This window comes from Bubalus bubalis, chromosome 3, assembly GCF_019923935.1.
Source record: "Bubalus bubalis isolate 160015118507 breed Murrah chromosome 3, NDDB_SH_1, whole genome shotgun sequence".
Classification (NCBI taxonomy): Eukaryota; Metazoa; Chordata; class Mammalia; order Artiodactyla; family Bovidae; genus Bubalus; species Bubalus bubalis.
The window spans coordinates 21,431,187-21,453,352 of record NC_059159.1 but is presented as its reverse complement, the minus strand read 5'-3'; the positions used below and the strand labels follow the sequence as shown (position 1 = coordinate 21,453,352).

The window sequence follows — 22,166 nt, the reverse complement described above, 5'->3', positions numbered from 1 at the left end:
TCATTGAATCCAAGGACCTGGGTACCCAGGAGAGAAAATGAGGAGACACGGCTAAAGGGGATTTTGCAAGACAATCTTGAAATCACTGAAGGCACTAGAAGGTCTGAGGAAGGGGTGACCAAAGTTCTGAACATATAAACATTGCACCACCAGGTACCACCTGCCCCTTGGGGAGCAGCACCCCAGCCTCTGCTGTGGTTTTGGCTGCCCTCCAGAGGCAGTTTTATTGACAGCTTATTGAAGTCCTTCCCCCCAGCAAGCTTTCATGATGGTACTCACGCAGCACTCCGCTTTGTTTCAGATGAAAGGTCCTTCATCTACCCTCTCCAAGGCCATTATCGCCACTTACTATAACGCCATTGACCAAAAGCTCCAGACTTATAATAAAATCAAAATCTCTTTGTTTTCCTCCAAAGCAATTAAAAGGGGAGAAATAGGTGGGTCCTAAGGCAAGCATCACTGAGGCTTCCCAGAGGAAAGACTCAAGGCCAGGAGCTCCTGTCTCACTCATCCAGGCTTGGGACAAATGGAAAGCCCTGTGAATCAGACTGATGGGCATTTGCTCCTAGGGAACAGCACAAGCCTGCTTCCCAACTCTTGTCAGCCTGCTTTAAAGCACTGGCTTTCCAGCAAGGCATCACAGTCCTGCCTTCTTCCCCACCTAGGGAGCTCAGACTAAATGCCAGCAGCATCCTTCATGCTCTTTGGTCTTATCTACTGATTGGCCAGTGTAGCATCATGGAGGCTTTACACAAAGGAGAATGTTTAGGTTCTAAGTATGAGAAGATTCAAGGATTGGGACAAAAAAGCAGACATATCTTGCATACAATGCGAAAGAGCCAAGAAATGGGAAAAGAGGGAAGCAGGGAGAGATGTGTTTAATAAGAAAGATAAGAATGCAAAGAAGAGGCAAGGAGGGAACCTGGAAGGAATCCTCTGAACCACAACGGGTAATGTTGATCAGACGAAGCTAGCCCATCTTCAAGTGAGGGAACCTGGAGGATGGAAAGATGAGAAGTAACCAAGACAACCTAAATGAAGGTACAGAAGAGTGGTCCACCCTGATGAGTATCCTGAGAGATGTAAATGGAGACTCAGAAGAGATCTACAGACATGGGACTATAGTTTCTGAGGCCTCAGACAGAAGTGACATTGTTCCAAGATGTCCAGACCAGAGCATCAACTCCATGATCCAGTATGAGATTTGTTTGTGGCTAAGAAATGCACTGTTGTCTACATCCAGGCTGCAAAATGTCAAAAGGGGCTGTGCTACCTGTTTCTGAATGATAGGAGTGTGTAGAAGAGAAAGGAAGAAAGGAGCTAGGGTAGTCACACCTGTACATCTTCAAGGCACAGTCAATCAGCAACCACAAAGATGCAGCAAAGAACAGGTTACACCTGTTACCTGCTGGCTTCTCCTGGAGATTCCTTTTTTCCCTGCAGAAGGTGAAATGGCATAAGAATTCAGGAGAGAGACAGTGGACAGAAGAGCTGGTAAGTAAACAATAATGCTACCATCCCTTTTAAATCTAGCTTCTTTCTTGCAATGCTTTCAAAATGTCAATAGGCTTATGTGAATTTACTTCTTGAATTAATGGGAAAGATGGGACTCCAGGGGCTTCCCTGGTAGATCAGACAGTAAAGAATCTGCCTGCAATGCAGGAGACCTGGGTTTGATCCCTGGACTAGGAAGATACCCTGGAGAAGGGAGTTGCTACCCACTTCAGTATTTTTTCCTGGAGAATTCCGTGGACAGCCTGATGGGCTACAGTCCATGGGGTTGCAAAGAGTTGGATATGACTGAGCAACTAACAATTTCATGGGACTCCAAGATTATAAGGTCTCCATGGCCTCACACAGATTAGGAGTAGACTTCATGTACTCTCTTGATCTCCTAATTGAAGTACTTGCAGAGTTTATTCACTCAGAGAGAAACTGAGCAGTCCAGGACTATCAAACCCACAATTTTACTTAGTTAAGTTTTTTCAAAGCACATTTGAAGAGCAGCTTCTCCATGCTGGGCATGGGATGAAATTGAAACCGAATAATCACAGTTCCTATAGCAGATTATCTTTTTATGAACAACTCAAACTAACATGGGTCCCCCAGGTATATGAGAAATGACAAGATGAGGAGAGGAGATATTTTAAAGGTATACAGACATTTGGAAATTTATTTGTATTTAATGGATTTAGAAGACTATATATATGACATTAAGGGCAGTAATCACTTTTTGAATTTCTACCAGGTGCCTGGCATAGTCCCAGGACTGTGGGATGGGGGGTTGAGGGCCAGGGTGGGTGGGGAGGGGATACTTGTTAGGGACAGGCAAATGATGTGGTCTCAGTCTCACTGAGCAGGCAGTCAAGCCTATAACTAACTCTAATGTATGGTAATATAATTGAGCCCTTCACCTCCTCTCCAAAAAAAAAACAATTCCTTCCTTCCTCCTCTCTCTTTTCCCACACTTGTTCCTGGGCCATTTCAACCCAGTTCATGATTCTCAGCCAAGAGGTGAAGGATGCAGCCATTTCAGATTATCTCCTTGCCCCCTAAAGGAGATTTATTGGTGACTCTGCCCTCTAGGTGACTCAGAGCTTGGCTTCAAACAACCGATCTCACTAATCCCTAATCCCTTTAAGAATCTTTTCTTCAACCAAGCCTGGTAATGAGTTATTTTATTTTAATATCAGTTCTCATTTCTTGGTGGTTCTGAAGCATCCCTGTAGGATCTGTGGTCATTGACATGAGTTTCAAAGCAGGTGAAAGAGGCTTCAAGGGATGGGGAGTGGGACAGAAGATAGAAAAGAGGCAATGCTGAGTCAAGCAAGTGTAAGAGATTCCTCTTTCTAGAAAAGGGAACAATATTTGCAGGGAGAAATGGAGGTGATGAGTGACCCTGCTGGTAGGTGGACACAGTGGCCACCCTCAGAATCAGAGAGAGATACTGGTGGTGGAGGCCTCTTGGCAGAGGGCCTTGAAGCTAATGTGAATGAACAAACCACATGTTTAGGATGTCTGACAAGCTGGGGGAGGAAAGGGGAAGGAAGGCAAGAGAAGTGTGGGTACAAAAACTAGCCTAAAGGGGGAGCCTCAGCTGAAGGAGACCAGGAGACTCAGCCTGCAATGTGGTGGGCAGGGAGGACATTGCAGGGTGAGAGGATGCACTGGGAAGATTATCCTTTGGGGGATTCCCAGGCCCTGCAAAATGCATCTCAGCCATCTCCCCCCAGACTTATTGCTGTTGTTCAGTCACTCAGTCATATCTGACTCTTTGTGACCCCATGGGCTGCAGCACACCAGGCTTCCCTGGCCTTCACCATCTCCTGGAGCTTGCTCAAACTCAAGTCCATTGAGCCAGTGATGCCATCCAACCATCTAACCATCCCCCCAGCCTTGGAGAGTGTCTAAATCTAAAGTTTTATCCAGAGGTATCTCAGTAAAATGCTTGGCAGTTTGGTTCAAGGTAATGCACCAGGAAGGAGAAGACTTGGACTTGAGTGCGTCCCTAACTTTGAACTTCTTCCACTGCAAAATGCAGATTGTGGAACCTGTTCTGTCTCTCTCAGGGTTTGGGGGTGGGGGCTCCAGTTGGATAACAGATATGAAAGCACTTTGTAAATGGTAAAATGATGAACATACATACAGGATTCTATTTCTCTTCTCCTTCTCCACCTCAATGGACAAAGTGGTCCTAGTAATGGCGGAGAATGACTAGCCGTCTTTGATGATTTCCCACCATCAAAATCGCCAGGTTCCTCATGCTATTTTCATTTTATGGCATAAGTTCTCAGATATGAAAGAATTCTCAAGCATAAACACTGTCTTATTCCCTTCAAGGAAAACAAATCAAAACATTGGTGCGATTACGGTTCTGATGTTCTGCTGACACAAACTGAGACTTGGCCTCTGTACAGCACAGTGGCTGGAAGAACAGTTGCTGGAGGCAGACTACCCGGATCTGAACCCTGGCTTCCCCACTGAGTAGCTGTGTGTCCTTGGGCCTTTAGCCTTTCTGTTATTTAGGCTTTCAGCTGTTATTTAGCCTTTCTGAGCTTTGGTTCCTCATCTGCAAAATGGGGATAACAATAATATTGGCTTCATAGGATTGCTATAGCGTTAAATGAGTGTATGTATGTAAACTTATCCCTAACTTAAATTGGTGCCTGGCTAACTAGTAAGAGCTCAGAGAGTGTAAGCATCAGTGATGATGATAATGATGAAGATACGTAATGACGGTGATGATGGTAGCGATGGTGATGATGGTGATGATGATGAAAAAGATAATTGTGGTGGAGGTGATGGTAGCGATGATGGTAATAATGGATTGTTTGGTTTCCAGGGAAGCTCTTCACACCTTCCCAAGCATAATTATCTCCTTTACCCAGCATTTCTTCCCAAACCACTTCACACATTCACACACACACACACACACACACACACACGCACAATGTCTCATCAAAGCTAATATTTTAATTATAGATGACAAGGCATTGTATATGAACTTAAGAAACACAGGTCAGTCACCTTGAGGCCCCACTGACTCATTTCATGTCACCAGAAGAATCCCTCCACCACTGAATGACTCACCTCCTCTCCATCTCCTTACATGGGAAGAACAATGCTTCCCTCCTCTCTCATGGTGCGAGAGTAAGTGGCTTTATTTTGTTAAATGGCTTTGAACTTGTTGGATGAAAGGAGCTATATAAGTACAAAGGAAGAAGCAAAGGTGTTTGGGCTGGGGAGCTAAATTAAGACTGATTGAGATTGCTCTTTCTTATTGGGACCCACTCTTGGATATGTGACTCAGGGATGCATCGCCTGTGCCCACACAGCTCTACACTTGGGAAAAGAGCAGAGGCACAGGGGAGGGGAGGAGAGGGAAGGGTGAACAGCCTCTGACCTTCCAGAGCTTCCTACGAAGCAAGTCTTGATGGCTCCCAAGCAAATCAGTCCTGTCTGCAGAGACAGTGGCCAACAGGTAGGTTTCCAGGCTTGAGAGCAGTTGGAGGCACAGCAGCCAGGTTCTGACTTAAAACCATGGAGATCCCTGAGACTTGGGACTGTGGTCACTCCTGCAGAGGATGGGCTAGACTTGTAAATTTCTCAGCAAGCTACTCTGATTCAGAGAGTTCAAGGAGTAGAGAGGGAAGACAAGAGCCAGCTGCTGGATTCAGTGCATTGGCTCTGCTTGTAGTTTCACTGATTAATAAGACCTAGAAAGCAGAAAGTCATCAATTTGAGGGGCTAGAAGACCCTCTACAACCGTCTTATCCAGCTCCAGTCAGATACCTGAGTGACTTCCTCAGTGTCTTCACCACGTGGTTATAAAAGCCCTCTTTGAATGCTTCCAGTTATGGGGAACTCACTACTTACTACTTGGCCAGTTCTGATGCTGCTTTCTGGAGACATGCTCTTTTTAGCCATCACTGCCGAAATATGGAGTCTGGTTCATGTGTCTTGGAACCAGAAGACAGTTCTGGAGAATCCCAGGGACGGGGGAGCCTGGTGGGCTGCCGTCTATGGGGTCACACAGAGTCGGACACAACTGAAGTGACTTCGCAGCAGCAGCAGCAGATTGATATAGTGATCAGCTCAGCAATTACCATTGTTTACTTAACATGTTCACCACTAGCTCAGTGGGACCAAGAGTTCCTCATCCATGAGATCAGGAGAGTAAGGCCCATCCCTTCTGCAGTGATCTCACTTCCCAAATAAACCCCCTAACAGTGGTTCTTAAACCTGATTATGCATAGAATCACCTGGAAGGCTCAATGAAACAGACTGCTTACTCAGAAAGCCTGGGGGTGGGGCCCAAGAAGATGCATTTCCACCGAGTTCTCATATGATGCTGGTATTACTGGTTGGAGGACCACAATTTTAGAACTACTGTCCTAAATTTTCTCATGTTTAATTTTTGCCTCTTCAAAGCTTCCAAAGTATGGACTTTGGATATAGTTCAAAGAAACTGGGCTTCAAGCCTTAATTCAGCCCCCCCACTAAAAATGGTAACAGCCACTCCCTCTTTGCAGGGTTTTTGTGGGACCCTATGTCCCAGTGTTTATAAAGCCCCAGGACGATGCCTTGCTCATAATGAGCATGTGATCATGAAAACTTACTTCAAGGAAAGTATTCTGGAGGGGCCAGCAGAAGTTCTGATCTGAGTTTTTCCTTTGCTCAAGGACCAGCTGGCTTCACCCAGATAAAAAGGTGCTGGCGGGGGGTGTTATTTAGTCTGTATGTTTAAAGCTCTGCAATTTGGCTCTGTGATCAGGCTTGATCAGGTCAAAAGCTAGGTATTTCTCCCCTGTGCCATTTTGCTGAACTTTCATATTTTAGCCACAGTCCTCACTGGCTTTGCCCTCTCCCAGAACCACCCTGTGAGTAAACCACAATCTCTGCTTCTACATGAATGACTGGCTCAGGGAGCTCCGCAGCATCACTCAGCGTGGGATGAAGGAACAGACCCGCAGGCACTGGGCTCCTTATGCTGCAGAAATGAAGTTTATTAGCAAATTAAAAGCAAGGTCTGAAAGACCAGGAGGCAGCAGAAGAGAGACAGTAGAGCAGTCAGGACACTCTGAAAGGAGGAAGGACAAATCCAAGGGCCAGGGCTGAGAGGCTGGACCAGAAAGCCCATCAGTAGAGAAGTTCTTCCTGCCTTCAGTCTCCCCATAGGCTGACTGGAGCAGAAAGGCCTGGGGTGGCAGGCCTGGGGGATGGAGCCAAGGGACTACAGGCGTTTGCCATTTTCTGGCTCCTCCAGGTGAGGAGTAATTCAGCATCGAGGTGATGAGCAGGACCCAGCAGGCCCAGAAAGGCAGGGAGAGCAGGAGGTACAGGCTGAAGAACCCACACAGGTGCTGGAGACTGGGGTTGCACACGGGTTGCAGGGGAGCCTGTAGAGAGAGAAAAAAAAAAGTGTTTAAATATTGGCATGAATTGTGGTGCTGGGGAAGACTCCTGAGAGTCCCTTGGACAGCAAGGAGATCAAACCAGTCAATCTTAAGGGAAATCAACCCTGAATACTCATTGGAAGGACTGATGCTGAATCTGAAACTCCAGTATTTTGGTCACCTGATGCAAACAGCTGACCATTGGAGAAGTCCCTGCTGCTGGGAAAGATTGAGGATAGAAGGAGAAGAGGGGATCAGAGGATGAGATGGCTGGATGGTAACACGCATGCAATGGACATGAACTTGGGCAAACTTTAGGAGATGGTGAGGGACAGAGAGGCCTGGTGTGCTACAGTCCATGGGGTCACAAAGAGTTGGACACAACTGAGAGACTGAACAACAAGAATGAATGAGAAGTGCATGAAAGTCCAAAATAAATAGGCACTTTAGAACTGGGAGAGCTGGGGACTTCTCTTGTGGTTGAGTAGCTGAGACTCCATGCTCCCAGTGCAGGGGGCCTGGGTTCAAGCCCTGGTCAGGGAACTGGATCCCACATGCCTCAACTAGGAGTCCTCATGCCACAATGACAGATCCCACATGCCACAGTTTGAGATCCCGCATGCCACAACAAAGATCGAAGATCCTACGTGCTGCAACTAAGACCTGGTGCAGCCAAATAAATTAAAAAAGAATTGGAAGAGCAAAGCGGAGCTTAGGCCATACAGGTCCCTCTAAGCCTAGAAAGGGGAGGGACTGTTCCGAGTTCTCAGTGAGGCTACAGCCAGAGCTCAGAGCACCTCGTGCAAAGCCAGTGTTCTCTCCCATGAGGAAAGGAACACAGCAGAGAGAAAGGCAGAAAGCAGGTGGAGCAGGAACAGGCCAAGCCCAGCCACCCTCTCAATTTAAACACAGCCCCTGGGGGCTTCCCAGGTGGCTCAGCGGTAAAGAATCCACCTGCAGGCACAGGAGGCCCAGAAGATTCAGGTTCGATTCCTGAGTCGGGAAGATCCCCTGGAGAAGGAAATGGCTACCCACTCCAGGATTCTTGCCTAGAGAACCCCAGAACCCAGAACCCAGGAGCCTGGTGGGCTACAGTCCATGGGGTCAAAGAAAGTCGGACACAACTGAATGATGAAACAACAGCAAAGCATTTATAAACACAGCCCCTGATCCTGTTTCTGACTGCTCGTAGGGGTACACCATCTGTCCACCTATGTCACAGTCCTATTGAGAAACTAAAAACGAGAGAATAGGTACCAGTGCTCCATGCAATATTTTTAAATGCTGAACGTGATGCTCCTGGGATATTCCAGAAGGAATTTAACAAAACCTAAATGTACTGAAGCCTCAGTATGTTAGTCCCGGTGGGAATGACTAGCACCTGGAAACGTAACATGGATGGCGTGAGTTTCAGAATTCTTACACACCTTCCTCCATGTCCAAGCAGCACCAGGCTTCCTGGGGAGCAAGTCTGTCCTCAGAGGTAGAATCTGCAATGCCACTCCCTCCTTTTAGTTCATTCCCACTAAGAGGTCTCTGCTTTTACACATGATATTGATATAAACAACATCAGGCTACGTACTTGCAGTCCTCGTTTTCCAGAAGGTTCCGGTATGTGGCAATCTCACACTCCAGCTGGGCCTTGACATCCAGCAGCACCTGGTACTCCTGGTTCTGCCGCTCCAGGTCAGCCCGGATCTCAGACAGCTGCTCCTCTACGTTGCTGATGAGGCTCTGCATCTGGGCCAGCTCAGTGCCGAAGCAGGCCTCAGATTCACACAGTGAGTTCTGCAGACAGTCCTTCTGTGATACCAAAGAAAGAGGGGAAGAGGTTAAAAGTCACGGACCCTGTCCTCAACCCCTTCAGACCATGACACCCCAAGCCATCATCAGGCTCAGAGAGCAAGTCCTCACAGCAACAACTAACAACACGCTGTGGCCCTTCATCATAGACCCTAGAAGATGTTTGCAGAACCTCCCTCACTGCATGGATGTTTATTTCCTCAGCATCCATACACACTAGAGAGTTCTTGCAAAGGCAAAGAAAGTGAAAGTGAAAATCATTCAGTTGTGTCCAACTCTTTGCGACCCCCATGGACTATACAGTCCATGGACTTCTCCAGGCCAGAATACTGGAGTGGGTAGCCTTTCCCTTCTCCAGGGGATCTTCCCAACCCAGGGATCGAACCCAGGTCTCCCACATTGCAGGCAGATTCTTTACCAGCTGAGCCACAAGGGAAGCCCAAGAATACTGGAGTGGGTAGCCAATTCTCTTCTCCAGTGCATCTTCCCAACCCAGGAATCAAACTGGGGTCTCCTGCATTGCAGGCGGATTCTTTACCAACTGAGCCATCAGGGAAGCCCAAAGGCAAAGAAGTCAAGGTTAAAGCTGGGTCCTTGGACGATACCTAAGTGAGGCATGTACTGAACCTGGGGACTGCCCATAAGAAGCGGGAGCCCACCTGAGTCTTCCACGCTCCCAGAGGAACTCACCAGCGTGTGCTGAGCCTGCAGCTCCACCTCCAGGGTGTTCACTGTGCATCGAAGCTCCAGGATCTCCGACTGGCAGCACTGCAGCTCCTCTGAGCAGGACATGGCCTGCAGGCTGATGCCTTCAGACTGCAGCATGAGCACACAGAGAAGTGATCGATCACCTCCCTGGCCAGATGCAGCCGGATCCCTCCCTGCTAAGCAGCACCTCCCTCACCTGAGTTTGGAACCACTGCTCCACGTCATGGAGGTTGGTCTCCACCATGGCCTCGTACTGGCCCCGCATCTCCTCCAGCACCCTGCCCAGGTCCACAGTGGCCTCACGTCCAGCTCAATCTTGAGCTTATCTCCCAGCTGACACTTCAGAGTGTGGACTTCCTATGGACATAGGAGGACATCCCGTTGGTGGGGCTCCTGCTGCCCTCCACTCAGAGCCTCACCTCCCACTTCCCATTCGCTCCGGTGATTTCCCTGCACTCCTCTGAGGACGAGGCACTGTCTGCATCAGTGTGGTAGTTTCCAAAGTCATTCAGTGGGCGGGCTCCCCATAAAAGCCAGAACTCCCCTTTGAGGCTTAACCACAGGGCACAAGTATCTACCCCGAGCAGGAGGAAGAGCCTCATTGCTTCCTCTGAAGAAGCCTGAATTCACCCCAGGACATCTCCACCCAAAGGGCCCCAGCACCTGCTCATGGTTTTTCTTGAGGCAGAGCAGCTCCTCCTTCCGGGACTCCAGCTGGGCCTCCAGGTCAGCCTTGGCAAGTGTGAGGTCATCCAGCACCCTGCGCATCCTGCAGACATCAGCTTCCACCAGCTGGCGGAGGGAGTGCTCCGTCTGGAACCTTCGCCAGGGCAGACACAGGGATTGGGGTTAAAGAGAAGAGGGCCTATGGGACACAACCCACAGGGTGACTCGCTGGCCTTCTCTCTGCTGTCCAGTCATGAGTTGGCATTGCCTGGGTCGTGTGCTCATAGAAACTGCAGGGTGATTCTCACTCATTCAACACTAAGCACCTAGGACAACCAGGCAGAGCGGCCGGTCCTGAGGATACCAGCGTGGCCCGCGGACACTGCCACCCTTGAGGGCAGATGGCCAAAGGGGAAGTGGCAGAGTAGACCCTCATCTTCCATGCCCCCCGACTGAGATGGACCCTGGACTCTGTCCCAGATTAGGAGCCAAACCGCCAGGATGGGAAGAAGCTTCCTTCACCCTGGGGGAGTGAGGCATCCACAGTGCCCAGAAGAAAGACAATAGACTGTAATGTCCTTCCTGCTGCCCTGCTGGACCCTCTCAGGGAATGTAAACCCTCTGACCTCCACATGGCTCCAGGCTCCCGATTTCTATCATGGACTTACTAGAGCTCACAAATTGGTGGAGCTGCATTGTGGAGATACATCTTTTACCAAGGCAGCAGAATTTCTTATGAAATGACCTCGGATAGGAAATGAGGGGGCGAGTTCTGTTTCTACTGCTCAACAGCCATGTGACTTCCAGTTGGCAAGTCCCCTCAGGGCTGTGGGCCCCATGTCTTCAGAAAGTAGACACCAGCACTGCCCTGCCCACCTCACCGGGGTCTTCTTACATAGAATCAAGTGGAGGAAGTATTTCAAATCACACTATAAACTATAATGGCTAAACAATTGCAGAAGGCCAGGGGTGTTTTCTCAAGACCTTGAACTTAATGCCCTCTGTTTATGTCAGCTATAACTGTTGGTTTGGGACCTCAAGGTAGGCATCTGGATCCTCCCCCAAGTGTGCCACCCCAACTCACTTGGTCCTGAAGTCATCTGCAGCTAGTTTGGCATCGTCTATTTGCACGACCCGCTTGTTGTTCTCAGATTTGACGCACAGGATCTGAGGAAAGAAAGTACACTCAGGGATTCATTTATTCCCAGAGTCACCTATGGCCTCAGTCAAAAGAAGACCCATTGGCAGGGTTCAATCTACAACATCGCCTTGACAACACAAACTCCCAAATGTGTGAGTGATGCTGGTGTGGCATGGAAGAGGCACACGCAAGAGGGTGCATGGCAAAGGGGGAAGGTGTAGAGCCAAAGGAAGCAAGAGGTGGGAGATAGCAGCAAACTGAACACATAGCTAAGACTTATTATTTTGCCAGATCTGAGGCTTAATCTGCTATAAACAAGAAGAGCCAGAATCTAGGCCACAGAACAATGGGCTGGTTATGAAAGTTTCAGGTAAGATGAGATCCATTCTTTTTTAACTTTTTTTTCCTTGAAGTATAGTTGATTCTCAATGTTGTGCCAGTCTCTGCTATACAGCAAGTGACTCAGTTATACATATATATACATTCTTTGTTATATTCTTTTCCATTATGGCTTATCACAGGATATTGAATATAGTTCCCTGTGCTATATATTAGAACCTTGTTGTTTATCCATTCTCGATGTAATGGTTTGTCATTACCAGCCCCAAACTTTTAGTCCATCCCTCTCCCTTCCTGCCATTCCCTTGACAACCCCTAGCCTGCTCTCTATGTCTGTGAGCCTATTTCTGTTTTGTAGATAGGTTCATTTTGCCATATTTTAGATTCCACATATAAGTGATATGATATGGAATTTGTCTTTTTCTGACTTACTTCACTTAGTGTGATCATCTCTAGTTGCAACCATGTTGCTGGGAATGACATTATTTCATTCCTTTTATGGCTAAGTAATATTCCATTTTGTATTTGTACCACATCTTCTTTATCCATTCATCTGTTGATAGCCATTTAGATTGTTTCCATGTTTTGGATATTATAAATAGTGCCACATGAAAGTGCATGTATCTTTCTGATCCTGAAATATATTTTTGTCTGGGTGTATTTCCAGGAATGGAATTACTGGATCATATGATAATTCTATTATCATAGTTCTATTCTGTTAGAATTAGTTTTCTGGGAATCTCCATACTGTTTTCCATAGTGGCTATACCAACTTACACTTAAGGTAGGATCCAGTCTTAATAAGTTGTCTCTACCACTGGTTGGTCAACCTCCTCAAAGTTCTTCTCTGAATCTAGCCATAGCTCCATGACCCTTATTCTGACATTCTCTGTCTTTCTGTCTCCAAAACTAAGTAAGTTCTACAGAAGCATTCTATTTATAATTGAAGGGGAGAGCAGATACACATAACAGACCAATGTTGCTGAATACACTGGCTCTTAAAGGACATAGAACATAAATCCCTGACCCCTTTAACTGCACCAGAACTTAACTTGCACTGTTTTTGCAACTACAATTGAAGAATTGTAAGTTAGCGTAAACTCAGAATCCCAGAGAATCAAATGCTGCATCTTATCCTTTACATATTCACATTCACCTTCACTCAAGAGACTCTCTTCCCCCCAAGTCTGGGGTTAGCAGGTGCAAACTATTATACAAAGACTGGATAAACTGTACAGCACAGGGAACTATACTCAATATCCTGGGATAAACCATAATTGAAAAGAATATTTAAAATAATATAGGGACTACCCTGGTGGTCCTGTGGTTAAGATTTCTGCAGGAGGTGCAGATTTAATCCCTGGTGGGGAAGCTAAGATCCCACATGCCTTGCAGTCAAAAAACCAAAACATTAACAACAGAAACAGTACTGTAACATTTCAATACTTTTAAAAAATGATCCCCATCAAAAAAAATTTTTAAGAATATTAAAAAGTATATATACATATGTATAACTGAATCACTTTACTGTACAGGAGAAATTAACAGAGCATTGTAAGTCAACTACACTTCAATTAAAAAAAGAAAAATCAGCTACATCTGATTCCACCATCAATCCAGGCCCTGAACATTTAGTGCAGAGGTCAGTCATCTTTTTCTGTAAAAGAGCCAGACAGTTAATCCTTCATGCTTTGCAGACCATGAATCTCTATCACGACTACTGGACTCTGCCATTGGAGCATAAAAGCAGCCAGAGACAGTACCTCAGTGAATAAGCATGGCTGTATACCAATAAAACTTTATTTACAAAGTCAGGCAAGAGGTTGACTTTGGCCTAGGAACTGTTGTTTGCACACCTCTGATGGGAAGCATCACAAACCTCACCTTCTGCTGCAGCTCCTCAATGATGCGGAAGTGGCTCTGATAGTCTGGACACACGGTGGACTCAGGGCATTTGCTCAGCTCTCGGATCTGGCTCTCCAGCTCCATGTTGTCCCGCTCCAGCCGGCGCACCTTCTCCAGGTAGCTGGCCAGCCGGTCATTCAAGAACTGCATGGTCTCCTTCTCATGGCTGTTGAAGAAGCCTTCGCCGAAGGTCCCGCAGATTCCGAGGTTGCCTGGAATGTCGCAGGTGCCCGGCAGGGGGCAGGCAGCGCTGCAGCTGTGGGGCAGACAGAGGCTGGGTCGGCCGAGGGGGGTTGTGCCCACTCGGACTCGGTTGGCGTGTGCCAGGGTGGCCGAGAGGCCCAGGGGGGCGGCCCCGGCCTGTGAGAGCGCCCCACTGAGGAGAGAACTGCAGCTGATGGAAGTCATGGCCAAGACTCTTGCTTTGTCCACGGTTGGATTTGCTCGAGTTTGAAACCTCCCTTCTTCCCTAGACCTTATATAGGCCCGTCGTGGGCGTTGGTACAAGAAAACTGGCGTTTTCCTCATGAATATGTATATGGATTCTTAAACAACCGCGCTATTACTCAGTTGAGTTTGTCCCCTGTAAACAGTTAATGAGCTCATGAAAGAGGCCATGACCCACACAGCCTCCCCTGACCGCAGGGTCCTAAAAAACAGGGAAAATTAGGTCATTTTTGAGCTGCCACGTCCTATGGCTTTTGTCTCTCACCCCTCTGTCCACTGATCCCTGTGAAGGCATGGAGAACCAGAGCCTCCAACAATGTCCTCAAAATCGCTCTCACTTCCATACTCTTTTCCTGCCACTGAATGTTCCCATCGTGGCAAGTTTAAAATATTAATCCAGTGGGCACACTGAGGAAAGGAAAAAGTCAGGAGTTCATTTCAGCAGACTGGTGTGGACTCTGCATTGTGGGACACTGCTGGAGGGAGGGAGTTCTATTTTAATAAGAAGGATAAGAAATTTAGTGATCTTGATATTAAAAAGGCAATAATAGAGAATGCTAGAAAATAATTTTTTTAATTAAAAAATTCTTAAAGAACTATGATGATTTTAAGTAGAAGAAAACACACTGAGAGACAGAAAGACTTCATGGAAAAGGGAATAGTTAAATTATTTTTCTGTTTATTTATTTTTGGCTGTGCTGGGTCTTCACTGCTGCATATGGGCTTTCTTTGTTTGGTGAACAGGGGCTACTCTTTGCTGTGATGTGCGGGCTCTAAGAACACAGGTTTAATGGTTGTGGCACACAGGCAAAGTTGCCCCGTAGCATGTGGGGTCTTCCTGGACCAGGGATCGATCCCATGTCCCCTGCATTGGTAGGCAGATTCTTAACCACTGGACCATCAGGGAAGTCCAATAGGAACATTTTAAATGTGTTTTGGGGACTTCCATGCTGGTCCGGTGGTTAATACTTGGCCTCCAAATGCAGGAGGTGTGGGGTTCAATCCCTGGTCATACAGCTGAGATCCCACATGCCTCATGGCCAAAAAATCAAACATAAAACAGAAGAAATATTGTCACAAATTCAATAAACACTTTTAAAATGGTCCATATCGAAAAAGAAAAATAAACGTGCTTTGAATGATGGCTTCCAGAAAGGGTTTGGGGGAAGAGCATTTCTCATAAAGAACGAAATGAACAGAATGAAACACGTTTGAGAAATGGAAAACAGTCTACCTGTGTTGGTACTTACTATGAAGACTATATGCCAACACTGGAAAGTTATGTTTAGTCCAGGTTGTTGGAAGCCTTGAATGCCAGGACCATTTCATATTTAGTCTTCAGTTAAGGGGAGTCAAAGACAGGACACTTGCCCTGGAAGCTGATTCTCCTCAGATCTAAGGAAAAATAAAGATCCAGGTTCCTTTAGAACGAAAGTAACAGAAAAGAGATGGAAGTTTCCTATGTAAATATGAAGGGAAGACACTAGGCCAGAACAATGAAAGAGAAACCTAAATTCCAAGCTGATTTTGGTAGTTGAAAACTGAATAACACACTTTAAAAAAAAAAAAACAAAAACCGTTTTATTTTGTATTGGGGTATAGCCGACTAAACAATGTTGTGATAGTCGCAGGTGAACAACGAACGGACTCAGCCATACATGTACATGTACCCATTCTCCCCCAAACTCCCCTCCCACCCAGGCCGCCACATAACATTGAGCAGAGTTCCATGTGCTCTACAGCAGGTGAAGGGATAGTTAGGGAGTTTGGGATGGACATGTACACTCTGCTATATTTAAAATGAATAACTAACAAGGACCTGATAACACACTTTTTAGGAATCCATGCACCAAAGTCAAATGAGAAATTAAAGTATTTTAAACTAGATTAAAATGAAAATATAACTAATTTTGGCAATTTAGACTTTCCCTATACAAGTGTAAAGCATAATTTTTGGAATTGGGGGAAAAAACTAATGAATGAAACTAGGTAATTCAAGATTCTCAAGAACTTAAACTATGCTCCTGTGTATTGGCGTCCATAGGCTAATTAAGGTGGGCATGGTTAGTATTTTTTGATGTCTGTTCTCAGATGTCTCCCCCTGCTTTCTGGCATCTTCCCTTGTTAGACGCTGGTCCTCTCATTGACTGTCTTCTTCCTCATCTTATTTAAGAAGATATACGCTCAAGAACTTTGATCTTTGATCTTTTGAAACTTCCTGTGTTTTCTTTGAAAATCACTTACCTCGGTTGTCCGTGACTCTAGGAGACTCTAGAACAAAATTTGAATGTCCTTAATCTTCAGACACACTCAGAGGATCAGAAGCTTTATGGCCTCTTCTATTCCTCAAACAAAGTGGCCGGTTGTTCAATAACCCCTGGAAAAGGGCAGCCAGCCAGCTTCCAGGCTATGCTAACGAAGATGCTACCTTGACCCCACTCCTAAGATGAATGAATTCACCATGAGGGTCCCTGAGGTAGCAGTACATATTTTGCTGTTGTTTAGTCACTCAGTCTTGTCTGACTCTTGTGCAACCCTGTCGACTGTAGCCCATCAGGCTCTTTCTTTCTGTGGGACTTCCCAGGCAAGAATACTGGAATAAGTTCTCATTTCCTTTTCCAGGGGATCTTCCCAACCCAGAGACCCAACCCGCCTCTCCTGCATTGGCAGGCACGTTTTTTACCACTGAGCCACCAGGGAAGTACATGTTTAGCTGACTTTAAAACATGGACTCTCCAAGCCCAAAGAGATCTCAAAGTCCTCTAGTCTAGGAGCCTTTAGCATTGTGTGTGTATGTGTGTGTGTTTGTGTATGTGTGTTAGTTGCTTAGTCGTGTCCGACTTTTTTGCAACCCCATAGACCACAGCCCACCAGGCCCCTCTGTCCATGGGATTCTCCAAGCAAGAACACTGGACTGGGTTGCCATTCCCTTCTCCAAAAGGAATTATAGAAAGAAAGAAAGTGAAGTCGCTCAATTGTGTCTCACTCTTTGCGACACCATGGACTCTAGCCTACCAGGCTCCTCCATCCATGGAAGTTTCCAGGCAAGAGTACTGGAGTGGGTTGCCATTTCCTTTTCCTCCTTTAGCATTCTGCTGCTGCTGCTGCTAAGTCGCTTCAGTTGTGTCCGACTCTGTGCGACCCCATAGACGGCAGCCCACCAGGCTCCACCGTCCCTGGGATTCTCCAGGCAAGAACACTGGAGTGGGTTCCCATTTCCTTCTACAATGCATGAAAATGAAAAGTGAAAGGGAAGCCGCTCAGTCGTGTCAGACTCTTAGCGACCCCATGGACTATAGCCTACCAGGCTCCTCCATCCATGGGATTTTCCAGGCAAGAGTACTGGAGTGGGGTGCCATTGCCTTATAAACTTCCAATTCATTATCTCACCTACCACTTTCAAAGATGGCCCATCCTGTCACTGGCCACTTGACTCCTATAGCTCATGGTTTCCTAGGCTTTGTGCAAGGCACTGGAATCGAGAAATAAATATCTTTCCATCTGTTTGTATCATCTTCAATTTCTTTCATCAGAGTCTTATAGTTTTCAGAATACAAGTCTTTTGTCTCCTTAGATAGGTTTATTCCTAGATATTTTACTTTTTTTGGTTACCAAAAAGAATTTTCTGATCTTTCACTGTTAGTATATACACTATAGGCAGGCAAGAGTTTCTGTGTGTTACTTCTGTAACCTGAAACTTTACCAAATTTATTGATGAGTTCTACTAGTATTCTGGTAGCATCTTTAGGATTTTCTATGTATAGTATCATGTCATCTACAAACAGTGATGGTTTTATTTCTTCTTTTCCAATTTAGATTCCTTTTATTTCTTTTTCTTCTCTGATTGCCATGGCTAGGACTTGCAAAATTATGTTGAATAAAAGTGGTGCCAGTGGACATCCTTGTCTTGTCTCTGATCTCAGAGGGAATGCCTTCAGCTTTTCACCAACTTACCATATAGCACAGGGAACTCTACTGAATATTCTGTGATAGCTTATATGAAAAAAGTATCTGAAAAAGAATGAATATATGTAAACGTATGAGGGCTTCCCACGTGGTGCTAGTGGTAAAGAACCCGCCTGCCAATGCAGGAGACACAAGAGACTTGGGTTTGATCCCTGGGTTGGGAAGATCCCCTGGAGGAGGACATGGCAACTCACTCCAGTATTCTTGCCTGGAGAATCCCATGGACAGAGGAGCCTGGCGGGCTACAGTCCATAGGATCGCAGAGTCAGACACAATTGAAGCACCAATTAAACACACGTGCACGCATGTATAAGTGAATCACTTTGATGTGTACCTGAAACTAGCACAACATTGTAAATCCAAACATTTTTTTGAAAAAAAAAAAAGATAAATAACAGCTAGCTCTGCTTTAAAGGGGCTTTAAACAATATAGGAGATTGTTAGAAAGTTCTTTATGCAGAAACAAATCTACCTCCTTCCATGATATTTCTGCTTATTGCTTTCATTTGTTCTTTCATTCATTCAACAAATATTTGTTGAATACCACTGCTGTGCCAGGCAGGTTTGGGTGCTGGATATTGGTGATATATTAGCAAGTAAGTCAGAGAGTTTGCCCTTTAGTTAATTTAGTTTCTAGGTCTACCCATGGGAGCTTACAGAAGATAAGTACAGTCCTTCTGCCACATGGGCAGACCTCAGCTCTTCATGAAAAGGTTGCAATTTCCCATTCCTGGTTCTTCATTTAGCAAGGTTCTAAAGCCCCTCACCAGTTTGAGGCTATTCCTCTGAATACACTCTGTTGTTCCTATACTCTGCAGTAGGGGCCCTAGAATGAAATTTCTGATGAATTTGGATTTAGAGGCAACCAGTAGATTCCCCAGCAAAACCTCTTGTCCAAGCCTCTCATGTGAACTATGCTGACGTCACCACCACACTCCTGGGCACCAGCTGGTTCTATATACAGTTAATGAGACCCTTGGGGACATTTCCCCATAACTACACTGTGTACAGATGTAAGCAATATTCACTGAGGTGCCTTGTCCCAGTGACCTTCTCCAAATGATCTATTACTCATGAGCTCCTATCCCAGCAAAACCCTTCCCAAGCACCAGAGACAAAGCAGAGAACTCCCACCTCTCAAAAAACTCAGAGCAGAAAGAGGAAAAGGTCATGTAACTCAGAGAAGGAGAGGTCACGGAGAGATAGAAATGTAGAGGGACATCAAAGAGACTGGATCTGGAACCTTAAAGATAAGTAGATTTGGACAGGCAAAGAGATTTTCCAAGAAAAGAAAAAAAGGCAAGCACAGGCACTCTCAGAAGCAGAGCTATGCACATGGGCTCAAGAGAAGCACTGTGCAACCTCAGAAATGTGAGGTTGCAGCCAGCAGGGGTCTGCCCCTGAATGACACGAAAACACAGCTCTGAAGACTCACAGGTTGCGCTAGTGGTAAAGAACCCACCTGCCAATGCAGGAGACATAAGAGACCCAAGTTCGATCCCTAGATCAGGAAGATCCCCTGGAGGAGGGCCTGGAAATCCACTCCAGTATCCTTGCCTGGAGAATCCCATGGACAGAGGAGCCTGAGAGGCTATACTCCATAAGGTCACAAAAAGTTGGACACAATTAAAGTAACTTAGTCCACACATAGAGAGTCACAGAGCATTTCTAAGGCCAATTTAAACAAACTCAGGCTAATTCACGGCTAAAAATGTGGTCTCCTATTTTTGTAACATCTGCACAGGTGATTCTCAAACTTTCACCAACATCAGAATCACCTGGAGAGCTTACAAAATGTAGATTGCCAGGCCCCACATCAGAGTTTTTGATTCAGTAGGTCTGGGGTCAGGCCTGAGAGTTGGCATTTCTAACAAATTCCTGGGTGACACTGGTCTGGGGCCAACACTTTGAGAACAGAAGGGCTGCTTTAGGGAGATAGATGAGCTTTGTTGTGACTATCATCCCGTGTAGATGAAGCCCACTGTACCAAAATGGTGTTTGCTGAGTGCAAGAGGAGCCAGTGTTTGAATGATCACATTTAAAATCTGTTAGCCTGTGTTTTTGTCAATATAATAGGCAAGTTCTGTTTGTTTTCCTAGTTTTCTCTTCTTCACCGAGGTTTGTCTCATGAGAACATCTGAGATGGAAGAAAGGAGGGGCAAGAAGGGAAACCCATACAGTGCTTGTTAATCTTGTGGGTAAGAAACAGGTGCAAATGAAACAATGCTTGTAGAGGACAGACAGAGGTCAAGTTTGCACCTTCAGTTCAGTTCAGTTCAGTTCACCTTGACAAAGGTCAAGAAGCAACATTTATTTACATCTATTATGTGCTGGGAATCTCACCTGGCACTTAACATACAGGATGGCATTTCTTTTCTCTCTCTCTGACACACACATACCCCTATATATTCAAAGTTGATATACCATATTTGACTGTCTACTATGTGCTTCCAAGTAAGGTACACCATGTGCTTCACATATAACCATCTCTCTTTTCTAAATACATTATTTTAATTAACCTTTACCACTATTGCTTTCTTGCTGTTGTTTCTTTTGTGTATGTGCTCAGTCATGTCTGACTCTTTGCAACCCTATGGACTGTAGCCCACCAGGGTTACAGAGGGTGCATGGGCTTTCCCAGGCAAGAATACTGGAGCTGGTTTCCATTTCCTTCTCTAGGTAACCATATCTTAATTATAATTACACTGCAGAGTAGTTTCAAGCATCCCATTGTAGAATAAGGAAAAACTCAGAGCAATTAGTTAACTTGCCTGAGCTCACAAACCTTGAAATATTAGCTCAAGTCTGCCTGACTCTCAAGTCCAGGTTCCTTGTCTCCGAACACCAAGTCAAAGCCACTAGATCTCAGCCACAGAAGGTCCAACAGACCCATCTGATCATTCTAATCATTCAACAGACAGGTACCAATTTTCTGCTCTGGACCACACACTCATCTAAGCAGCTGGAAATACAGCAGGGGACAGAACAGAGTTCTCCGGTGGTTTTTGAGCAAAAGGGAGCAATGATGAAAATAGCAGTTCAGGAAACTTAACTAGTACTAGTACATACCCTGGGGTAGGAACACTAAATCTCCATTTTGTGTGCTCTCTAGTACACAATGCAGTGCCCGGTACATAATATATGCTTAAGACATGTTAAATGGAAGAGTAAAGGGCTGGAAGTGTGTGCAGGATGAACTTGGCAGAGAAGGGATGAGGCAGGAGGAGGCTTTTAAAGAATCCAGACAGCATGTGATAGAAACCAAATCCAGCCACCTGCAGTGCCATCAGAAAGAAAGGGATGGAGAACAGAGATATTACAAAAGAATGCTACAAGTCTGGGCCATGTACTCTATATGGGGGTGGGGGTCAAAGGAAGGACTTCCTCAGAGGAAGGAGGACCCCCAAAAGTGTGCTTGAGGTCACCTCTGGGTTCCTGGGACAATAAGGTAATGTGAAAGGAAGCTGAGAAGTCAAGGCAGAGAGCTGGCTTGAGAAGAAGAAGCTGAGTTCAAGTTTGGAGCCAGTGAATGAAAGGTCACTGCCCAGCAGGGCGTCAGAGATAAAAGCCTGGAGCCAGGAGAGATCAGTCTGGATTCTTTGGAGGGACAGGGAAACTCTTTGCAAATGCAGATACTGATATTTATTACACCTGGCAGGCAGGTACAATGGCTTGATTTAGCCCAGGGGCTCGTATTCAAGCCAGCAGTGACGGTCAATGAGAGTCCCTCCTCCCCTTGCTAAGACTGGAGGGGTGGCAGTCTCCAAAACAGGTGGCAGGAAGATAGTTTGCTTAGAGGGCATGGCATTTGAAAACAATCACAATCTGTATTATAACTGAACTGTCACTAGTTTGTATTTATATTTTTAAAAGTTAAAACAATTTTAAGTAAAAAAGGTAGGGTTTTTTCCACATATATTAAATGAAAAGGCATGGTTGAGAAACATGTAATTAGATAGGAAAAAGACAGAAAAATGATTCAACAAGATGAGCTCATGGAAATTATTGTAAGTGGGCTTCAGAAGAGGCAAATTTGATTTTGTTCTTAGGAAGATGTTGTTCAGTGCTACGTTGTAGCCAACTTTTTGTGACCCCATGGACTGCAGCACGCCAGGCTTCCCTGTCCTTCACCATCTCCCAGAGTTTGCTCAAACTCATGTCCACTGAGTCAGTGATGCCACCCAACAATCTCATCCTCCTTTGCTCCCTTCTTCTCTTGCCCTCAATCTTTTCCAGCAACAGGGTCTTTTCCAGTGAGTTGGTTCTTCACATCAGGTGGCCAAAGTGCTGGAGCT

General features: G+C 45.8%; 1 protein-coding gene and 1 long non-coding RNA gene across 3 annotated transcripts in view; one reads left to right on the top strand and one right to left on the bottom strand.

Annotated features, from left to right (window-relative positions):
* The first annotated feature begins 465 nt into the window (after nt 1–465).
* Nucleotides 466–22,166, top strand: part of LOC123332599 — a 63,111-nt gene continuing 41,410 nt past the window's right edge. For both annotated transcript variants that reach the window (XR_006549457.2, XR_006549456.2), the window contains exon 1: nt 466–1,494. This is a non-coding gene — a long non-coding RNA (uncharacterized LOC123332599). The remainder of the gene's footprint in view (nt 1,495–22,166) is intronic.
* On the bottom strand, nt 6,489–14,571 carry LOC102392881 (keratin, type I cuticular Ha7). Its single transcript, XM_044938970.2, is given in 8 exon segments — nt 6,489–6,899; nt 8,479–8,699; nt 9,390–9,515; nt 9,604–9,707; nt 9,710–9,764; nt 10,071–10,227; nt 11,158–11,240; nt 13,438–14,571. Coding segments are annotated over 8 exon segments (1,416 nt in total). The 5' UTR covers nt 13,987–14,571; the 3' UTR covers nt 6,489–6,778.